Source organism: Scyliorhinus torazame, chromosome 8 (genome assembly GCF_047496885.1).
Source record: "Scyliorhinus torazame isolate Kashiwa2021f chromosome 8, sScyTor2.1, whole genome shotgun sequence".
Taxonomy (NCBI): Eukaryota; Metazoa; Chordata; class Chondrichthyes; order Carcharhiniformes; family Scyliorhinidae; genus Scyliorhinus; species Scyliorhinus torazame.
The window spans coordinates 14,294,901-14,314,857 of record NC_092714.1 but is presented as its reverse complement, the minus strand read 5'-3'; the positions used below and the strand labels follow the sequence as shown (position 1 = coordinate 14,314,857).

At 45.4% G+C, this 19,957-nt stretch overlaps 1 protein-coding gene across 5 annotated transcripts in view; it reads right to left on the bottom strand.

Moving 5' to 3' along the window:
* Positions 1-19,957, bottom strand: part of usp25 (ubiquitin specific peptidase 25) — a 204,646-nt gene that overhangs the window by 128,923 nt on the left and 55,766 nt on the right. For all 5 annotated transcript variants that reach the window (XM_072513112.1, XM_072513114.1, XM_072513115.1 and 2 more), the window contains exons 5-6: positions 6,680-6,842; positions 229-315 (exon numbers count right to left, since the gene is read on the bottom strand). In XM_072513112.1, coding sequence (XP_072369213.1) covers positions 229-315; positions 6,680-6,842 — 250 coding nt within the window. The remainder of the gene's footprint in view (positions 1-228; positions 316-6,679; positions 6,843-19,957) is intronic.

Here is a 19,957-nt window from a genome sequence, read left to right as displayed (position 1 = left end):
GCATTGCCAGGATGATTGCATCGGTTGGCCAATGGCAGGATTTTGGGGTTGTTTGAGATAGAAAGGTCACAGGATGGTGTCTCCAGGAATACATCCAGCCACAGTTAGCAACACTGGAGAGTCTGCCTCAGATTAAATAAATTTGCTTAGTTGCGTTTGCTGTGAGTGGCAAGGTGGGCGCCAGTCCCATGCTGCGTGCATTTGCCAAGGTATATAGAAGCCACGTACCTTTTGGTTTTGAGGTACATCCTGAGGATCAGTCGGCAGGATATAGTTGAGGACGAGTCTCCGAAACTCAAGCAGATTAAAGAGGGACTAAAGGGTAGGGAAGACAATAACTACAGTCAATGATGGTGTTTTACAGGTCACACACTTATTCAGCTCTACGTTCACAATAAAAACAATGAACTTATGAGAGGAAAGACAAAGCAAAGAAAACATGTGAAAGAGAACGTGAAAAATAAACTTGCATTTATATAGCAACTTTCACAAGCTCAGTACATTCCAAGGTGTTTTTCACCAATAAAGTACATTTAAATGTCGTCACAGCTGCACTGTAGAACGTGTCAGCCAATGTGCACACAAGGTCCTACAAACAGCAATGAGATAATGACCAGATAATCTGCTTTAGTCATGTTGGTTGAGGGATAAAAATTGGTCAAAACACCGGTGAAATATCCACTGCTCTTCTCCACAATACTGCAACGGGCGTCCGTTTTATGTCTGCTTGAGTGTGCAGGCAGGGTTGTAATGTTTCCCCAAAAAACCGTCTCTGACAGTACAGCATTTGTTCAGTACTGCACTGGGAACGTCAGCTTGGATTATGTGCTCAAGTCTCTGAAGTGGGGTAAAGAGATGAGGGTCCGACCACCAAGCCACAGCTGACAGAACATTCTTCTTGATCTGTCCTGAAGGTTTTCATTCTTCGCCACTGCTTCCTCAGAACCAGGTGACCCTTAGGGCCTCGCCTAACTGGCCACAAATCATGTGGGCCTCCCAAGTTATTTGCCCACCTAAATCTGCCCTCAATCCGATATCCATACACATGCGTGCCTTTAAAGTCAGCTGGATCACTTTATGAAGGATATACTGGCCTTGAAGGGAGTGCAGCGAAGATTTACCAGAACTATACCTGGATTCTAAGGATTAAGATACAAGGAGGAATTACACAAAAAGGGGGTTCTATTTCCTGGCACTTAGACGGTTAAGAAGCGATTCGATCAAAGTTTTCATGATATTAAGGGAAACAGATCTGCAGACAGAGAGAAACGGTTTCCTCCTGTTGGGGAATCTAGTATTATGGGGTATAGGGGGTGGTTTAGCACACTGGGCAAAATAGCTGGCTTGTAATGCAGAAGGCAGCAGGGTGGGTTCAATTCCCGTACCGGCCTCCCCGAACAGGCGCCGGAATGTGGCGACTAGGGGCTTTTCACAGTAACTTCATTGAAGCCTACTTGAAACAATAAAGGGTTATTATTATTATAGCCTAAAAATTAGAGCTAGACCTTTTAGGAGTGAAATTCAGAGGCACTTCAACATGCACGAGGTGAGATACATTTGAAATTCTCTTCCACAAATGAAAACTGATGCAAGATCAGTTGTTAAATTTAAAGCAGAGATTGATATAGCCAATGACATTAATGGATTTGGTGAAAAAGGAGAGTACGAGAGTTAGGTTACAGATCAGCCATGATCTCATGGAATAGCAGAGCAGGCTCAAGGGGTTAAATGGCTGATTCCTGTTCCTCTAGGTAACAATCACCAGCAGCAGTGAGTAAAAATCATTCTTCCGCTTGCTCGTTTGACTCAAATAACCCTTTGGAAATAGTTATTAATCTGCACTTCAGCCCAGAAGGCCAAGTGTTTACATGCAAACAGCGGTTTTCAGAATTATGAGGTGCCAAATAAAGATGGATAACTATTCACCATCAGTGAAAAAGAAGGGACACAGAGTTGAGATTACTGCGTGAAAAGTGAAGGCCAAAGTTACAGGGAGTCTTTCTGCCCCCACAACGGGTTTTTTACAACATGGAACATTTTACCAAAATGATCCCAACAGCCTATACTATTGAGGGCAGGATGTGGCTATTGAAACATTCCTTGACCTTAGGAGAACTCCCCTGCTGTTCCTGAATGGTGGTCTTTGGCATTCGGGTTCAGGATTCATACATCAATCATGTATTTGTGAAACTCCAGGTGCACAGTTCCAAGCTGAGCAGATCACAGGTTCGGGTATCAAACTGCGGCTCAGAAGGGGTGCACTCCATTTTCTGAATTTGAAGACCATGGCTTCAGGGTCCATTCCAAGGACCTGAGCACAAAATTATGACTGACACTCCAGTACAGCACTGAGGGAGAGTTACACTGTCGGAGGTGTCTTATATCAGGTGAGACATTAAACCGTCTGATCTTTTTTTTTTTTTATTCGTTCATGGGATGTGGGTATCGCTGGCTGGGCCAGCATTTGTTGCCCACCCCGGAGGATGTTTAAGAGTCAACATGTAGGCCAGACCAGGGAAGGACAGCAGATTTCCTTCCCTAAAGGACATTAGTGAACCAGGTGGGTCTTCACAACAATCGACAATGGTTTCATGGCCATCATTAGACTTTTAATTCCAGATTTTTTTACTGAATTCAAATTCAACTATCTACAGTGGTGGCAGCACAGTGGTTAGCACAGTTGCTTCACAGCTCCAGGGTCCCAGGTTCGATTCCCGGCTTGGGTCACTGTCTGTGCGGAGTTTGCATGTTCTCCCCGTGTTTGCGTGGGTTTCCTCCGGGTGTTCCAGATTCCTCCCACAGTCCAAAGATGTGCAAGTTAGGTCGATTGGCCATGCTAAATTGCCCTCCGTGTCCAAAAAGGTTGGGTGGGGTTACTGGGATAGGTTGGAAGTGTGGGCTTAAGTGGGATGCTCTTTCCAAGGGCCGGTGCAGACTCGATGGACCAAATGGCCTCTTTCTGCACTGTAAAAAAAAAAAATTCTATGATTGGAACCCGGGTCCCCAGACCATTATCAAGTATCGCTGGATTACTGGCCCAGTGTCAATACCATTGCGCCACTGCCTCCCCCTCTCTTGGCAAAAATCCCACAATACCATTTAAAGAACATCAAGGGAGTTCTCCTGATGTTGTTGCCAACAATCATCCCATAACCAACAAAAATAGCCATTATATCATTTCAGCTAACTGTGTGCAATTCGGCTGTCGTGTTTTCTACATTACAACAGTGATTCTTCTTCAAAATTGCTGCAAGATGCTTCGGAATGTTCCAAGGCATTATATCAATGCAGTACTTCTTTAATGAGCTGAGGTGGAACAGAATGACCTATCCAATGCCAAGGCTGATTAGCTTAGCGGTCCATCGAGTCTGCACAAACCCTCTGAAGGAGCACCCTGCCCAGGCCAATGCCCCCGCCTTATCCCCATACCTCACCTAACCATTTAGGACACTAAGCGGCAAATCAGCATGGTCAATTTACCTAACTAACACATCTTTGGACTGTGTGAGGAAACGGGAGCACCCGGAGGAAACCCAGGCGGACATGGGGAGAATGTGCAAACTGCACATAATCACCCAAGGTGTGAGTTGACCCCCGGTACCTGGCGTTGTGAGGCAGCAGTGCTAACCACTGTGCCACCTTAGAACAAATTGAAAAACGTTTAGGAAATACTTTAAGTGAGCAGCTTCTAAGGGTGCTTTTTTTTTTTTATTGTTGTGCGATTTTATGGTCTCTTTCCTCTCATCTGTGTGAACGACTTTAGCGCAGGGGCAATGTAAATTTCCATGCAGGATGCAGCAGAGCTGTGCACAACGACAGCAGGGTGCCATTCAGAGCACAGGGTAGGCGTGATTCATGATTTCCGAAACTTCAAGCTCCTGGTCTTGGCTGCATCTCGGTCTGAGGTGCTTCCACTTATAGCGACATCTTATAAATTCCAGTCCAACGTCAAAATATTATTTCTAATCTGAGCAGACTCGACATACATTTATCATTTCTAACAGAGGAATCAATAGGGTGAGTGACGGATGGCAAAGGGAGAAGAATCGGAGGTAAAAAGAATTTTCTACACGTCAACCAAGTCTGCTTAATAATAATTCACAGGGCATTTCTGTACTTAACCTCTGGCCTATGAGGTTGCTAGATAGGCATGTGAAGGACAGTGAAAGCCCTATGAAGTCATTAATCTTTAATAACTTTTTGCCAAGTTGTAACTAAATCTGATGCAGTGGAAGGAAGAGTGATGATCACTTGTTTACACCTACACTGGCAGCTGATTGCAAATCAGGGGCACTTTTTAATAAACACATTACATAAAAGTGCAGCTGACATCAAGTGCACGTGGCTGCCCCTCACTGCAGCTCATGCTCCACATGGATAAATCTTCCCCGCCTACCTCTCCCCATTCCCACCACAGCCCAATGCGGGGAAACTCGCTCCGCCATACCACATGCTTATCTGTCCCAATATCGCACACATGAGGCTCTCCCCCGCCCCACACTGAAGCCAATACACCCAGCTTCCCCCTCTCCTCCCATTTCCGCCTCCCCCGCTGTCAATATCACAGGCATCTAGCTCACCCCTTGCTTCTGCCGACTGTAGCCAATACCCAAAATCGGACAGAATTCCGTTTAGCTGGAAATGGACGCACTACATGTTCTAGGCTCAGGCATGAGGAACAGCCACTGGCCAAGATAGCAAGGCAGTGAACAGATGGCAATTATACACAAAACGCAGGTCAATGTAACTGGGGATCAGGAGCAAATCACCCAAAGAAGAAAACTATAGTGCTCTTGCTGCCAAATCAAAACAACAGCCAACACAATGACCACATTGGTCCCGGTCAGTTTTCCAAAATCTGAAGGTGGTATCGAGAATGAAAAAAGTTCAATATTTTGTGTTTGTATTAAAAGATCTACTTTCTAACGCAATGTCAATCCTATAAGCACCACCATCTTCCGAACGGACAATTCCTCAAAGCTCCTCGCTTCACCCAGTGTCAATTGGAATATCTTGACCTCCTCCCTTTACCACACAGGATTACGGGTTAGAGGTTAGGATTAGTTTATGCAATGGTGAAGACTGATCTACAAGATCGTCCGTTCACCTCCTCTATGAGTGAACTCCATCACTTTTTTTTTTTTAGGACTGCGGTTTGCTTCTGTCACTTCTGTTTTGTGGGCATTGGTAAACTGGGAATTTCTTGTCTGCTCTCACTTCTAGATTTAAACACCCACATCCCTCCACGCCCCCACTCTGGCAGCTTCCAGTGGGAGGATACATTTATTTCTTTACCGAGAAGCCTGTGTGAAGGGGGTAGCAGGACACCAGCTAATTAGAAAACAAATTGAGAGAAGGTAACTAGATAAATCAGAAAACTAGATAAACTAGAAACAAAGAGATTGGGTTTGAACTTATTGCAGGGTGGGAGACATTCCTGGGCCATTAAAGAGGTTCTACAGTTTTGAGGTGACGGGGAAGTGCAGGAGACAGTGCAATATAACTGGAGCAGAGAGAAAAAAGGACAGGTCAGAAGGTTCATGAGAGTAAAGCACACAGCAACAATGGTAATAAAAAAAACCCAGATCTATTATGCCATACAGTGAAGAGACGGGGCCGAGTGTGCCGGAAGCTGGAGGTGAATGGGGGCAAATTAAGGTTTATTATGTTCAAGGGAAATAGGCTGTGCCGCAAGGCTGGAGAAATTTACTCCACAAGCGTACTGGAGCAGGCTGCCCCATAAAAAGCAAGTGCAACTAATATAACAAACAAATAAGTCAATCAGACGGGAATTGCTACCTGATCCACTAGTATCACTTCCAGGCTCATCCGTTCCTGAATCTTCTGTTGCTGGCAATCAATACAGCAGTGGAGGTTGATTGCTTTTGGGGGTGGGTGGGGGGGGGGCACGCAGGGGTAAGTGATAGACGAGCAAAATCAACTGTTGTGGAATACATTGGGTTCCTTGGAGATGCAAGTCCTGCCCTGGATCGGTTTCAGGTTAATACAACTCTTTGCTTTTGGAATATCTCCGCAACGCAGCCCACTGAACGTCTTGGCAAAACCATTCAAATACAAGGATCACGGGTCTTCTAATTCAGTACTGTACATTTGGAGGTTCTGTCTTCTGACGAGAGCTTCAACTGAGACCTCGTCGTTCTTTTCAGGTGGAAGTAAAGAAATCCAGTGGCGCTAGGTAGAATTGGATAGGGACGTCCGTCCCGATGTCTGGGCCACTATTCACCTCTCAAGCAACATCACAAAAACAGATTTTTTTCGATCATTTGTTATACGTAGGACCTTTCTGTGCGCAAACTGGCTGAAGCATTTCCTCCGTCACAATGGAGATACACGATAGAAGCGTATCATTAGCTGTGAAGCCCTTTGGGAGATCCTGGGGTCATGAAAGACACTAGATAAATGCAAATCAGGCATGAGAGAGTGATATTCGAGAGGTTGCAGCTTCCTCAATACCTGAGCGTGCAATTCAGTCAGACAGGGCAAAAGGGGACTCTGCATTCTCAAGGCGGGAATAGACTTACGCTCAGTCCCATTTCCAAACTGTGATATCTCAGAGAAGAAAAGTGATGGCCTGCGGAGGAACGTGTTTGATGCCCTGACAAGGAGGCTCCTGGAGGAAATTAAATTATTTTTAGTGAAAGCAAAAAGGTGCCCTCACCTGAATGACAGCGCTGAACCAGCAGGTGTTCCCTACATTCTTCAGCCCGACAGGACAGTTCTCGTGTCGTTTCCGATCGTATGGATTTACTGAGTCACTCCATACCTCTCCTTGCGTCCTTTTCAAGCTCGCCTTGTTTTCTGCGATACTGGCTTCTAGCACTCTTTTAGTGACAATAAAAATAAAACAATATTTAGTATAAGCTAGTGTCTGGACCATCCAGTTCAAAATGATCACAGGCCTCTTCTCAATTCAGACAGTCACAACCTCAAGAATCGGCAAAAGCATTAAACAGTGGCAAACCCAACTCTGCTAAAACAGCCTAGCGAATGAACAAGTGCCTACTGAACGTGGTCCAGTGTCGTTCCACAGATTTCAGAAGAGGAGGATTGCAAAGTACTCATACTATGACTTCTTGAACTATAAAGGTGCTCCCGACACAATTACTGATTCACAGACTGTTCGAGCACAGGAGGCCATTCTGTAGTCCATGCTTCACCAGCTCTGAAGACTCTGCTGGTTTGTGTACGTTCAATCCCCCACCCCCACCCCGGCCTTTCTCTGCTCCTGCACCCCCATTAAAATTCTACCACTTGTCTTCATTCTGCCAACCAAAACATACCACTTTGCACTTCTCTGCATTAAACTGTGCATCTGCCCATTTCACTGGTCTAAATAGGTCCTCCTCCTGAAGTCTGTTACTTTCCTTCTCATCGTGAACTACATTTCCAAGTTTCATCTGTTCTTCCAAACTTGAGCGTCTAGGTAAAGCATTTTGGACTATATAACGGCATGGGCAAATTAGTGGGAGCGAGAGCAATTTCTGGCAGCGCATCTTTGGTATTGGCAGAGCACAAGCCCATCTAACAGTAAAATGAGTTGCGTGAAATATTCTTTTGTAGCATTAGTGTCAAAGTACTAAAATAAATCCAAGGACAATACTTAATTCACATGGCTTCACAAAGGATGCTCATCAGTACACCACAATACAGATAGTTTCACTGTAAATAATTAAACATGGTCTCTTTGCATGAAACAAATCACATCAGGCAGTATTACAAATGAAGCAACTGAATTATGAGCAAACACCATTCACCCAGTTGTCAATTTGTGAGGGAATCTGAAACAGATTAAAATTTTCAGCAACGTATAGAAATAGCACTATATAGACCAAACTGAAGCTTATTCGTAAACATAGCTGTTGCTCAAAAATGGATATATTGGAATGGCCGGAGTTTTATATCCTTTCCTCACAGTCTTACAAAATTAAAATAAAATATTGGGGTTTCTTTGCAGTATCATAGCCACTGTTAGGGTCTGATCTGGGATCGTAATACAGGGGACAAGGTAGTTTGGAGCATCGATTCTGTTCTCTACATAAAATGGGACAATATGTTCTGGAATCAATCAAGGAACAGGCTATTTTAGACCTGGTAACTTGCATATGAGAGAGGATTAATTAATGAACTCCAAATAAAGGATCATCTAGGAAAGGGTGTGACCTAAACATGAGAATTTCACATTTAGTTTGATGGAGAGAAATTAGGGTCGGAAAAAAGTGCCTCAAACATAAATAAAGGCACTTACACAAGTATGAATTCAGAGTTGGTTAAAGTGCAATGGGAAAATAGGCAAAAGATGGGACTGCAGAGAAGCAGCATCTTAGGGAGATATTTCTTACATAAGAGGACATTTCATAACTCTCAACAAAGATACATTTCATTATGAAAGAAAGAAGCTACGAGAAAGATACATGATCCATGGTCAACGAAGGACATTCAAGGAAGGTACCAAATTGAAAGAAAAGTTCTGCAATGCTGCAAAGTTTAGTGGGGGCCCCAGAACATTGTAAAACAAAAATCAGAAAACAGCAAATAATTACTAAAAAATAATAAAGAGAGAAAACTAGCAAGAAACATAAACACAAGTTAATAGATGTGAACAGACTCCACTTTTGGTCCCAATGGGGAGATGGTTATAAAAGAGTTTGAATTTTAAAAGGTGATCTTGCCAATATAAATATTTAATTGAATAAAGCTCAGTGCAAGAAATAATCCAGCCAGGTTCCTTAAGTTAACTAGTAGTTGGTTTTATTGATAAAATTCACACAGGTAAAGATGTACAAATTATTAAAAGGTTTAAAATGTACAAACATGTCCAACTAAACCCTACTACAAGATCTACACATACACAGCCCCAAGTATACACAAAAAGAGCTAAAACTCGGCAGAGTACGGGATCTTAAAAAAGTCTGGGAAAAAAGTATCCACAAGATTGTCCAGAGGTTCGTTCACAAGCGAAATGCCCCTAAAATCCAAGCTGGGACCCTTCAATGCCTTAGGCTAGCCCAGGGAACTTCACAAAGAAATGAATTACTTCTTCCTATTTCAAATCGGTGCTGACAGCCAGAAAAGAAGGCAGACTTAAGCCTATCGTACCATATTGGATTCAAACGCAATTTCAATATTGAAAGTGCAATCTGGCTAAAAGGACACCAACAGGCCGCTCTGAGTTATTAAAGATGAATTTAGCCCTAGCTTCTTTCCCCTCCTCTCCTGAAGACACGGACTAATACTGGGGCACTATCTCCCAATCAATAGCTGCATGGTAATGCCTTGGTCCAAGTGGAGATGCTTCACACATGAGCCTGAACTGCGGGCATCAATCGACTTCAAGCAGAGAGCCATTACAGCTGAGCTTCAGGGCAGGAACTGTCACAGGAATCTTTCTCATATCCCTACCACAGTGCGTAGCACTCTTGCCTTTGCATCAGAAGGTTGAGGGTTCATGTCGTACTCCAGAGACTGCAGCATATAATGTAGGCCAACGCACATTTGCATATGGGCCGCACGGTAGCACAAGTGGATAGTACTGTGGCTTCACAGCGCCAGGTTCCCAGGTTCGATTTCCCCACTGAGTCACTGTCTGTGCGGAGTCTGCATGTTCTCCCCGTGTCTGCGTGGGTTTCCTCCAGGTGCTCCGGTTTCCACCCACAGTCCAAAGACGTGCAGGTTAGGTGGATTGGCCATGCAAAATTGCCCTTAGTGTCCAAAAAAGATTAGGTAGGGTTACTGAGTTACAGGGATAGGGTGGAAGTGAGGGCTTAAGTGGGTCGGTGCAGACTCAATAGGCCAAATGACCTCCTTCTGCACTATATGTTCTATGTGCTCCTAGTGCAGTGCAATTTGGTCCCAGGTTCGATTCCCGGCTTGGGTCACTGTCTGTGCGGAGTCTGCATGTTCTCCACGTGTGTGCGTGGGTTTCCTCCGGGTGCTCAGGTTTCCTCCCACAGTCCAAAGATGTGCAGGTTAGGTGGATTGGCCATGCTAAATTGCCCGTAGTGTCCAAAATTGCCCTTACTGTTGGGTGGGGTTACTGGGTTGTGGGGATAGGGTGGAGGTGTGGGCTTGGGTAGGGTGCTCTTTCCAAGAGCTGGTGCAGACTCGATGGGCCGAATGGCCTCCTTCTGCACTGTAAATTCTATGATAACATCATTAAATTGAGGCCCCAGTTGAAATGAAATGAAATGAAAATCGCTTATTGTCACAAGCAGGCTCCAAAATGAAGTTACTGTGAAAAGCCCCTAGTCGCCACATTCCTGCGCCCGTTCGGGGAGGCTGGTACAGGAATTGAACCGTGCTGCTGGCCTGCTTTCAAAGCCAGCGATTTAGCCCTGTGCTAAACAGCCCCGTTGTCATCATGAGTGGATATAACAGATTCCTTGGTGGGAGTCCTTCCCCGTGCCTGGGTCAATATCTACCCTTTGACCAATATCACCATATAAAAAAGATTATTTGTCCTTAACAGCATTGTGTTCTGTGGAATCTTGCTGTGGGAAAATTCTCTGCTGTTTTTCCTGTACGACAGTGACCACACTTTAAAAAGTACTTAATGGTTGCAAAGCACTTTAGCACGAGTTGAGGAAGTGCGATACAAATTAAAGACTTTCTTTTCACCCCTCCAAAGATAAGCCATCTAGGATTGGCATTCGGTACTTCATATTAATGTCTCTTCTCGACACTTTGTCAAACTGAACTGGCAATCTGACTCTTTGAAATGGGGAGGAGGAAGGTGCAGCAACTCAGGAAACCTTAGGAATGCTGCAGTGCTACATTGTGCCGCTTGTGCTCTCTCCTGGAAATTATTTCCAGTTGTTCATTGTAAAGAAAGTTTAAAAGTAAATGACAAACGTCATGCTAAGAATTACACTCCATTCAATGAGCTTCGAGAACAAAGAATGGTGGGGGAGGAAGGCCACAGCACTGGTGAAACAGAGCGAGGAAAAGAAATACACCAAAAAAGAGAAAAAGAAACTGAAAGGAGAACACGAACAAAGAAATCAGAAATGAGACTAAAAAGTGAAACTGCAAATGAATTGGTAAAGTATGCAATGCCCGTCATAATTCACAAGCTTATCGCAAACACAGCCCCGCCAGTGACATATAAATAGGTATTATAAGCACACGCCTGTTACATGTGCTATTTATAATGGAACGGTGCATAAAGGCTGTGTGTGTGAATCAAGCGTTACCTTTGAAGACGCTTCAGCAGCTTTCAACGGTCACAAGAACACAAGAAATAGGTGCAAGAGTAGACCATATGGTCCATCGAGCCTGCCCTGTCATTCAAGCCTCCTGCTCCATCCTTCAATGCGATCATGGCTGATCTTGGCTGAGAAAGTACAGCATGGGTAATTTTAACCTACATATAGATTGGGTGAATCAGATTGGCAATGACAACCTAGAAGATGAGTTCAAAGTGTTAACGTTTGGAATTCTGTTTGAAAGCTTTAAAGGCAGGTTGAAAAATAAAATGAAATGAAATGAAAATCGCTTATTGTCACAAGTTGGCTTCAAATGAAGTTACTGTGAGAAGCCCCTAGTCACCGCATTCCGGCGCCTGTTCGGGGAGGCTGGTACGGGAATTGAAACGCGCTGCTGGCCTGCCTGGGTCTGCTTTAAAAGCCAGCTATTTAGCCCAGTGTGCTAAACCAGCCCCTGGTTAAAGGTAAATATCAAGCTTTCCAAACGAACAATGCCAGGAAGCCCTTTATGTTGTCATGCATTTTCATGACAAGGTCACCTTGCTGGAATCAAGTCAAAAATTAAAACATCTACTTTTTAAATGGCATACAACTTCTTCCACAGCTTTGAGGTCAGTAGATGCCGCTCTCACATTCTTGTGCACTCCTCGTAACTTGTCCTTTACGCCCGTCTGCAAGACTGGAGATTCACAGCAACCTCAATTTACCCTAATTGCCCACATGGCCTTGGGAGCTCCCTGATAACCCCGAGTCACATTCATCAATAGAAAAGGATTCCAACTCTTTGAACATGCAGCTCGTTATGTTCATCACAGAAAACAATTTCTGCATGTTTGCGCTTGGATCCCAGGGAGCTCTCCCAATGCCTGCTTTCTGACAAACTGCGAGGTGTCACAGGTTGAGAGGAATTGATTACAAAAGTAGGGAGGTTATGCTTCAATTGTACAGGGCATTGGTGAGACAACATCTGGAATATTGTATACAGTATTGGTCAACTTATTTAAGAAAAGATGGAAATGCATTGGTAGCAGTTCAGAGACGAGTTATCAGACTAACTCTAGGAATGGGTGGGTTGTCTTATGAGGAAAGGTTAGCGAGATTAGGTTTTATCCTGTGGAGTTTAGAAGAGTGGTGACTTGATCGAAACCTTCAATATCCTGTGGGGTATTGACAGAGTGGATGTGGAGAGGATGTTTCCTCTTGTTGGAGAATCTAGAACTAGTAGTCCTATTTAACAATAAGGGGATGCTCATTTGAGACAGATATACTTTTCTCTCAGAGGGTAGTCAGTCTCTGGTTCTCTTCCTCAAAAGGCAGTGTAAGGAGGGTCTTTGAGCATTTTTAAGGCTGAGCTTGATTAACAAGGGGGTGAAAGGTTAACGGGGGTAGGCAGAAATGTGGGGTTGAAGTCACAATCCGATCAGCCATAAACTTATTGAATGATGGAGCAGACCTACTCCTGCTCCCAATTCATATGCTTCTGTGTTTTTGAAGGATCTTGGCAATTGCAGGGCTGGCTCCTTGGGGACTGAAGACCTGGCTGATGGCACCAGCTTGTGGCCTGCAAAGTGCAACTGCTGAAAGTTGCAAAGATGCATTTGCCTCCACCACATCCATGATTGAGCGGACGATGAATCCAGATGGGGTTCTCCAGCATTGCCAGTGTCCTGGATCATCATAATCTGCTGAGCCCTATACAACCTAGCCTAGCGCTAACAAGGGCCTTGGCTGAGGGAGGGATGGAGGAGTTCGGTGCATCCTCAGATGATGAAGGGGATACAGCTGATAAGGGCCAGGATGTCACTGCGCCACACACAGAGGCCATAGCAGGGATACGACCTGTCAATCTAGTACCCACCAGATTCCAGACAGAGTAAGGTGCCAACACATTTCTTTAATGTTTTGGTTTTCTCTGCTGGCTGGAAGGCCCAGCATGTTTTTAGTTACACATTATCTTCCTCTAATGTACCTTGATTTATGATAGCTAAATTAAACTGCACGAGTTACCGCCTGCCCTGCTGGTGGCTTGGTCTTTTGCATGTACCAAACCATATGAATATACAGAGCCCTGGCACTAAATGTGCATGTTAGAACCTGCACGGCATTCCATTCTTCCACAATCTTGGACACCCGTGTTACAGCACCCTGACCCAGTGCATGATCAATTCCAGCCCTACTTGACCCGAGTTGAAATTTACTTTTATTCAAAATGCCCAAGGTCTTCCAGTCAGCAGGTTTGTTAATTTAACCACAATTAACTTTTTATTAACAGTAACTATAATTAAATAGGCAACAAACACAACTGGTTAACTACCATCTAATCTCACCCATCCCGCCCTCCACCCACATAATATTGATGAACGTTAGTTGTTTCTAACTGTCATTAGGGTGTGTGTGTGTGTGTGTGTGTGTGTGTGTGTGTGCGCGCGCACACGTGCTGTTACCTTTTCTTTCAGCTTGTAATGGTTTTCACTGCAGACTAATAGAAATGGCAGGCAGCCAGCATTAGAGAGAGAGAGAAAATAGAGAGAGAGAGAAAAGAGAGAGGGAGAGGGAGAGATATTCTTCTTTCAGGGTCCAGAAACTTCTGCCTTCAGACAGTAGATAGCAGAGCAGAGAGAGAACTGCTTCCACCTGGAGTCCAGTGGCTTCTCCTCTGTCCTCTCCGAAAAACGCCACCTGACAGGTACCAATCGTTGACAGTTGCCGGGCAGAATACTGTCCTTGGCCAATCAATTGATCACCAGCCAACCAATCGAAACAAATCCCTCAAATATCTTGGAAGCCATAAAGTCGGAGTTCTTCTGCCCAAAGTACAAAACCTTATAACAGTGTACTTTTTGACACTTCGAGTTCCGTACTTCCTCGGCTCGACTTAAAGGTATTTCTCCATTAACGATCCATGGATCAAAAACAATAAAAGAAATAGAAACTAAGCAAATCAAAAAGGAAATTGTTATTTCACCTAGGCCCTCACAAAGTCCTTACGCATAGCAACTTGGAAGAAATATCAAATCTAGCCTTGGCAGTGATGCACTCATGACACCCTGGCACCTGTTCCCAAGGAGGGTGGCGCTGATTTGGCAGAGGGCTCTATCAGGCATAACCAGGTAGAGGGGTCCATGGGAAGCAGTATAAGATGACCATTTGAGCCCTTGAGATTACTCCTTCATGCAGATTGATGAGGGAAAATTATGCACCTGTCCCTTGATCGCCACTCATATTGAACTCTTGACGTCTTTACCATGTCGCAAGGCTTTGAGATCACATTGTAGTACACACACTAGAGTGCCTCACCTGCCCTACAAGTTCCTCAGGTACAACCACTGCCGAGCCTACAATCACAGAGACCCCAATAAGTCTCAGTCCTGGATGGCCTTAGCAATAGTATGAGACTGTGATCCGTCATTGTGGACACCCCAGCCAAGGCAAACTTCTTTCCTGCATGGGTCCTGCAAAGCCCTGTTAGAGCTTATGCTTTATATGGATAGTCTCACAGTCCTCTACGCAGTCCAGCACAGAGTCTCAGTCTATTCTCTCTCTCCTTGTGCACTAAAACCCTGGACCTTCAATGTCAAACCCTTTATGCGAGGTCTAACAGCACTCTCGAGGAGATGAGCAGGTCAAAAAAGTCTCTAAATGCATGATTATGATAAAGACTTCAGTCAAAATGTGCACACCTATTAAATCCTGCACTCAAATCTCTCTTGCAGTCAAGGTTAATAATATGCTTGTTGCTGCCTTCACCTGGGTGTTAGCTCAAAAATGCCAAATCACCAACGGAGGACATTCACAATTGACCGTATCCACATAACTTCCTCCAGACGTGTAGGGCAGCCTCTGGTTTTCTAATCTTATGACGGCAGTGTGGAGTTTTGGTCTCTTAGCCCCGAAACTGCATCTACAGTGCTTCTGGTCACCTACAAAGCAGATTCAACTCCCCTCGAGTACTCATGGCATCCACGCACATCTGGTATCAGGGCAGGCAGGAGATGCAATGATCGCGATGAACACATTTGCAAAGCTCAGAAGGCGGTGAGCTGCAAGTAACGGCTTGCATGATGTTTGGCCAGGCAGCACACTCGCAATTGATGGTCAGTGCTTTATCTCGTGCATGTGGGTTTATTGATTAATCACTCTGTCCATAATATGGCAGTTCATTATTGGACTCTTCACAGAAGAATGTGCAATCCACAGATTCAGCGGAAGTCTATCCACACACAACACAGCAGGAATGGAAGAAACGACTTGGCTTAGGGACTTTGCATTCACTAAATAATTTTAAAATCAGACTCTGATGGGAGCATACATTCCAAACCCTTTAATTTCCACACCCATTGAAGCAACTAGCAGCAAAATGGAATCCAGTAACTTCCAAACAGTTCAAGCAAACTTTTACTTCCAATGCCAAAACTATGTACAATGGTTGTACACCTATGTGCCTTCAACACCTCCAAATCATTCGTTGCCTCCTGCTATATCTAGCTGCAGCTGAATATCCACAGCAGAGGTGGAGAATCTAAGAATTTACAGTACAGAAGGAGGCCATTCGGCCCATCGAGTCTGCACCAGCCCTTGGAAAGAGCATCCTACCCAGGCCCACACCACTACCCTATCCCCATAACCACACCTAGCCTTTTTTGGACACAGATGGCAATTTAGCATAGTCAATCCACCTAACCTGCACATCTTTGGACTGTGAGAAAAAACGGGAGCACCCGGAGGAAACCGAGGCAGACACGGGGAGAACGTGCAGACTCCGCACAGACAGTGACCCAAGCCGGGAATCGAACCTGGGACCCTAGAGCTGTGAAGTGTGCTAACCACTGTGCTACCGTGCTGCCTGACTGCTCTGCCTTGTTGATGGAGAGGGCTCTGCCAGGTGTCCTGTATAGCCCTGTGGGCTTGAGTAGGGTGCTCTTTGCAAGGGCCGGTGCTGACTCGATGGGCCGAATGGCCTCCTTCTGCACTGTAAATTCTATGATGTAAGGATTAACTGTATGGTTGCTAAATTTTCTGATGACAAAGACAGGTAGCAATGAAGTTGTGAAGAGGGCATAAGGAGACTGTAAAGGGATACAGATAGGTTGAGTGAGTGGGCATAAATTTGGCAGCTGGAGTATAATGTGAGAAAAGTGATCTTTTCTTCACTTTGGCATGAAGAATAAAAAACAGCATATTATTTAAATGGGGAGAGAACTCTGTGGTACAGAGGGATCTGGGTGTGCTGGCACACGTATCACAAAATGCTAGCGTGCAGGTATAGCAAGTGATGAAGAAAATGGAATGCTGTACTTTATTGCAAGGGAAATGGTACATAAAAGGAGAGCTGTTTTGCTACACACACAGAGTACCGTGTACAGCTTTGGTGTCCTTAATTTGAGGAAGAACACAACTGCATCACAGACAGTTCAGAGAAGGTTCACACAACTGATTCCTGGGATGAGGAAAGGTTCAACAGGTTGAGGCTGCTGTATCCATTGGAGTCAAGAAGAATGAACAGCGATTTTATTCAACCATTAAAAGTCCTGAGGGGACTTGACAGGATGGATGCTGAAAGGAGGTTCCCACTTGTGAGAGAGACTAGAACGAGAGAACACAATTTTAAAATAAGGGGCGGTCCATTTAAAAGGAAATTGGGAGATTTTCGTTTCCTCAGGGGGTCGTGGATCTGTGGAACTCTTCCCCTAAAAGGAGTTGTCTTTGAATATCTTCAAGGATAGAGTTTGATTGATTCTTTTTTTTTTTTAATTAAATATTTTATTGAAAATTTTTGGTCAACCAACACAGTACATTGTGCATCCTTTACACAATATTATAACAACACAAATAACAATGACCTATTTTATAAACAAAAAATGAATAAATAATAAATAACAAAAATGAAAACTAGCCCTAATTGGCAACTGCCTTGTCACAAGTAACACTCTCCAAAAATATAATTTAACAGTCCAATATATAATTATCTGTAGCAACGACCTATACATACTACACAGTGTATATTAACAACCCTGAGAGTCCTTCTGGTTCCTCCTCCCCCCCCGCCACCCCCACCCCTCCCCCTCCCCCGATCCTGGGCTGCTGCTGCTGCCTTCTTTTTCCCATTCCATCTATCTTTCTGCGAGGTATTCGACGAACGGTTGCCACCGCCTGGTGAACCCTTGAGCCGACCCCCTTAGGACGAACTTAATCCACTCTAGCTTTATAAACCCCGCCATGTCATTTATCCAGGTCTCCACCCCCGGGGGCTTGGCTTCTTTCCACATTAGCAATATCCTGCGCCGGGCTACTAGGGACGCAAAGGCCAAAACATCAGCCTCTCTCGCCTCCTGCACTCCCGGCTCTTGTGCAACCCCAAATATAGCCAACCCCCAGCTTGGTTCGACCCGGACTCCTACTACTTTTGAAAGCACCTTTGTCACCCTCATCCAAAACCCCTGTAGTGCCGGGCATGACCAAAACATATGGGTATGATTCGCTGGGCTTCTCGAGCACCTCGCACACCTATCCTCCACCCCAAAAAATTTACTGAGCCGTGCTCCAGTCATATGAGCCCTGTGTAATACCTTAAACTGAATCAGGCTTAGCCTGGCACACGAGGACGACGAGTTTACCCTGCTTAGGGCATCTGCCCACAGCCCCTCCTCGATCTCCTCCCCCAGCTCTTCTTCCCATTTCCCTTTTAGTTCATCTACCATAGTCTCCCCTTCGTCCCTCATTTCCCTATATATATCTGACACCTTACCATCCCCCACCCATGTCTTTGAGATCACTCTGTCCTGCACCTCTTGTGTCGGGAGCTGCGGGAATTCCCTCACCTGTTGCCTCGCAAAAGCCCTCAGTTGCATATACCTGAATGCATTCCCTTGGGGCAACCCATATTTCTCGGTCAGCGCTCCCAGACTCGCGAACTTCCCATCCACAAACAGATCTTTCAGTTGCGTTATTCCTGCTCTTTGCCACATTCCATATCCCCCATCCATTCCCCCCGGGGCAAACCTATGATTGTTTCTTATCGGGGACCCCCCCAAGGCTCCAGTCTTTCCCCTATGCCGTCTCCACTGTCCCCAAATCTTCAGTGTAGCCACCACCACCGGGCTTGTGGTGTAGTTCCTCGGTGAGAACGGCAATGGGGCTGTCACCATAGCCTGTAGGCTAGTCCCCCTACAGGACGCCCTCTCTAATCTCTTCCACGCCGCTCCCTCCTCCTCTCCCATCCACTTACTCACCATTGAAATATTAGCGGCCCAATAATACTCACTTAGGCTCGGTAGTGCCAGCCCCCCCCTATCCCTGCTACGCTGTAAGAATCCCTTCCTCACTCTCGGGGTCTTCCCGGCCCACACAAAACCCATGATGCTCTTTTCAATCCTTTTTAAAAAAGCCTTCGTGATCACCACCGGGAGGCACTGAAACACAAAGAGGAATCTCGGGAGGACCACCATCTTAACCGCCTGCACCCTTCCTGCCATTGACAGGGATACCATATCCCATCTCTTGAAATCCTCCTCCATCTGTTCCACCAACCGCGTTAAATTTGACCTATGCAATGTGCCCCAATTCTTAGCTATCTGGATCCCCAGGTAACAAAAGTCCCTTGTTACCTTCCTCAACGGTAGGTCCTCTATTTCTCTACTCTGCTCCCCTGGATGCACCACAAACAACTCACTTTTCCCCATGTTCAATTTATACCCTGAAAAATCCCCAAACTCCCCAAGTATCCGCATTATTTCTGGCATCCCCTCCGCCGGGTCCGCCACGTATAGTAGCAAATCGTCCGCATACAAAGATACCCGGTGCTCTTCTCCTCCCCTAAGTACTCCCCTCCACTTCTTGGAACCCCTCAACGCTATCGCCAGGGGCTCAATCGCCAGTGCAAACAATAATGGGGACAGAGGGCATCCCTGCCTTGTCCCTCTATGGAGCCGAAAATATGCAGATCCCCGTCCATTCGTGACCACGCTCGTCACTGGGGCCCTATACAACAGCTGCACCCATCTAACATACCCCTCTCCAAAACCAAATCTCCTCAACACCTCCCACAAATAATCCCACTCCACTCTATCAAATGCTTTCTCGGCATCCATCGCCACTGCTATCTCCGTTTCTCCCTCTGGTGGGGCCATCATCATTACCCCTAACAACCTCCGTATATTCGTGTTCAGCTGTCTCCCCTTCACAAACCCAGTTTGGTCCTCGTGGACCACCCCCGGGACACATTCCTCTATTCTCATTGCCATTACCTTGGCCAGGACCTTGGCATCTACATTTAGGAGGGAAATAGGTCTATAGGACCTGCATTGTAGCGGGTCCTTTTCCTTCTTTAAGAGAAGCGATATCGTTGCTTCAGACATAGTCGGGGGCAGTTGTCCCCTTTCCTTTGCCTCATTAAAGGTCCTCGTCAGTACCGGGGCGAGCAAGTCCACATATTTTCTATAGAATTCGACTGGGAATCCATCCGGTCACGGGGCCTTTCCCACCTGCATGCTCCTAATTCCTTTCACCACTTCTTCTACCTCGATCTGTGCTCCCAGTCCCACCCTTTCCTGCTCTTCCACCTTGGGAAATTCCAGCCGATCCAAGAAGCCCATCATTCTCTCCCTCCCATCTGGGGGTTGAGCTTCATATAATTTTTTATAAAATGTCTTGAACACTCCATTCACTCTCTCCGCTCCCCGCTCCATCTCTCCTTCCTCATCCCTCACTCCCCCTATTTCCCTCGCTGCTCCCCTTTT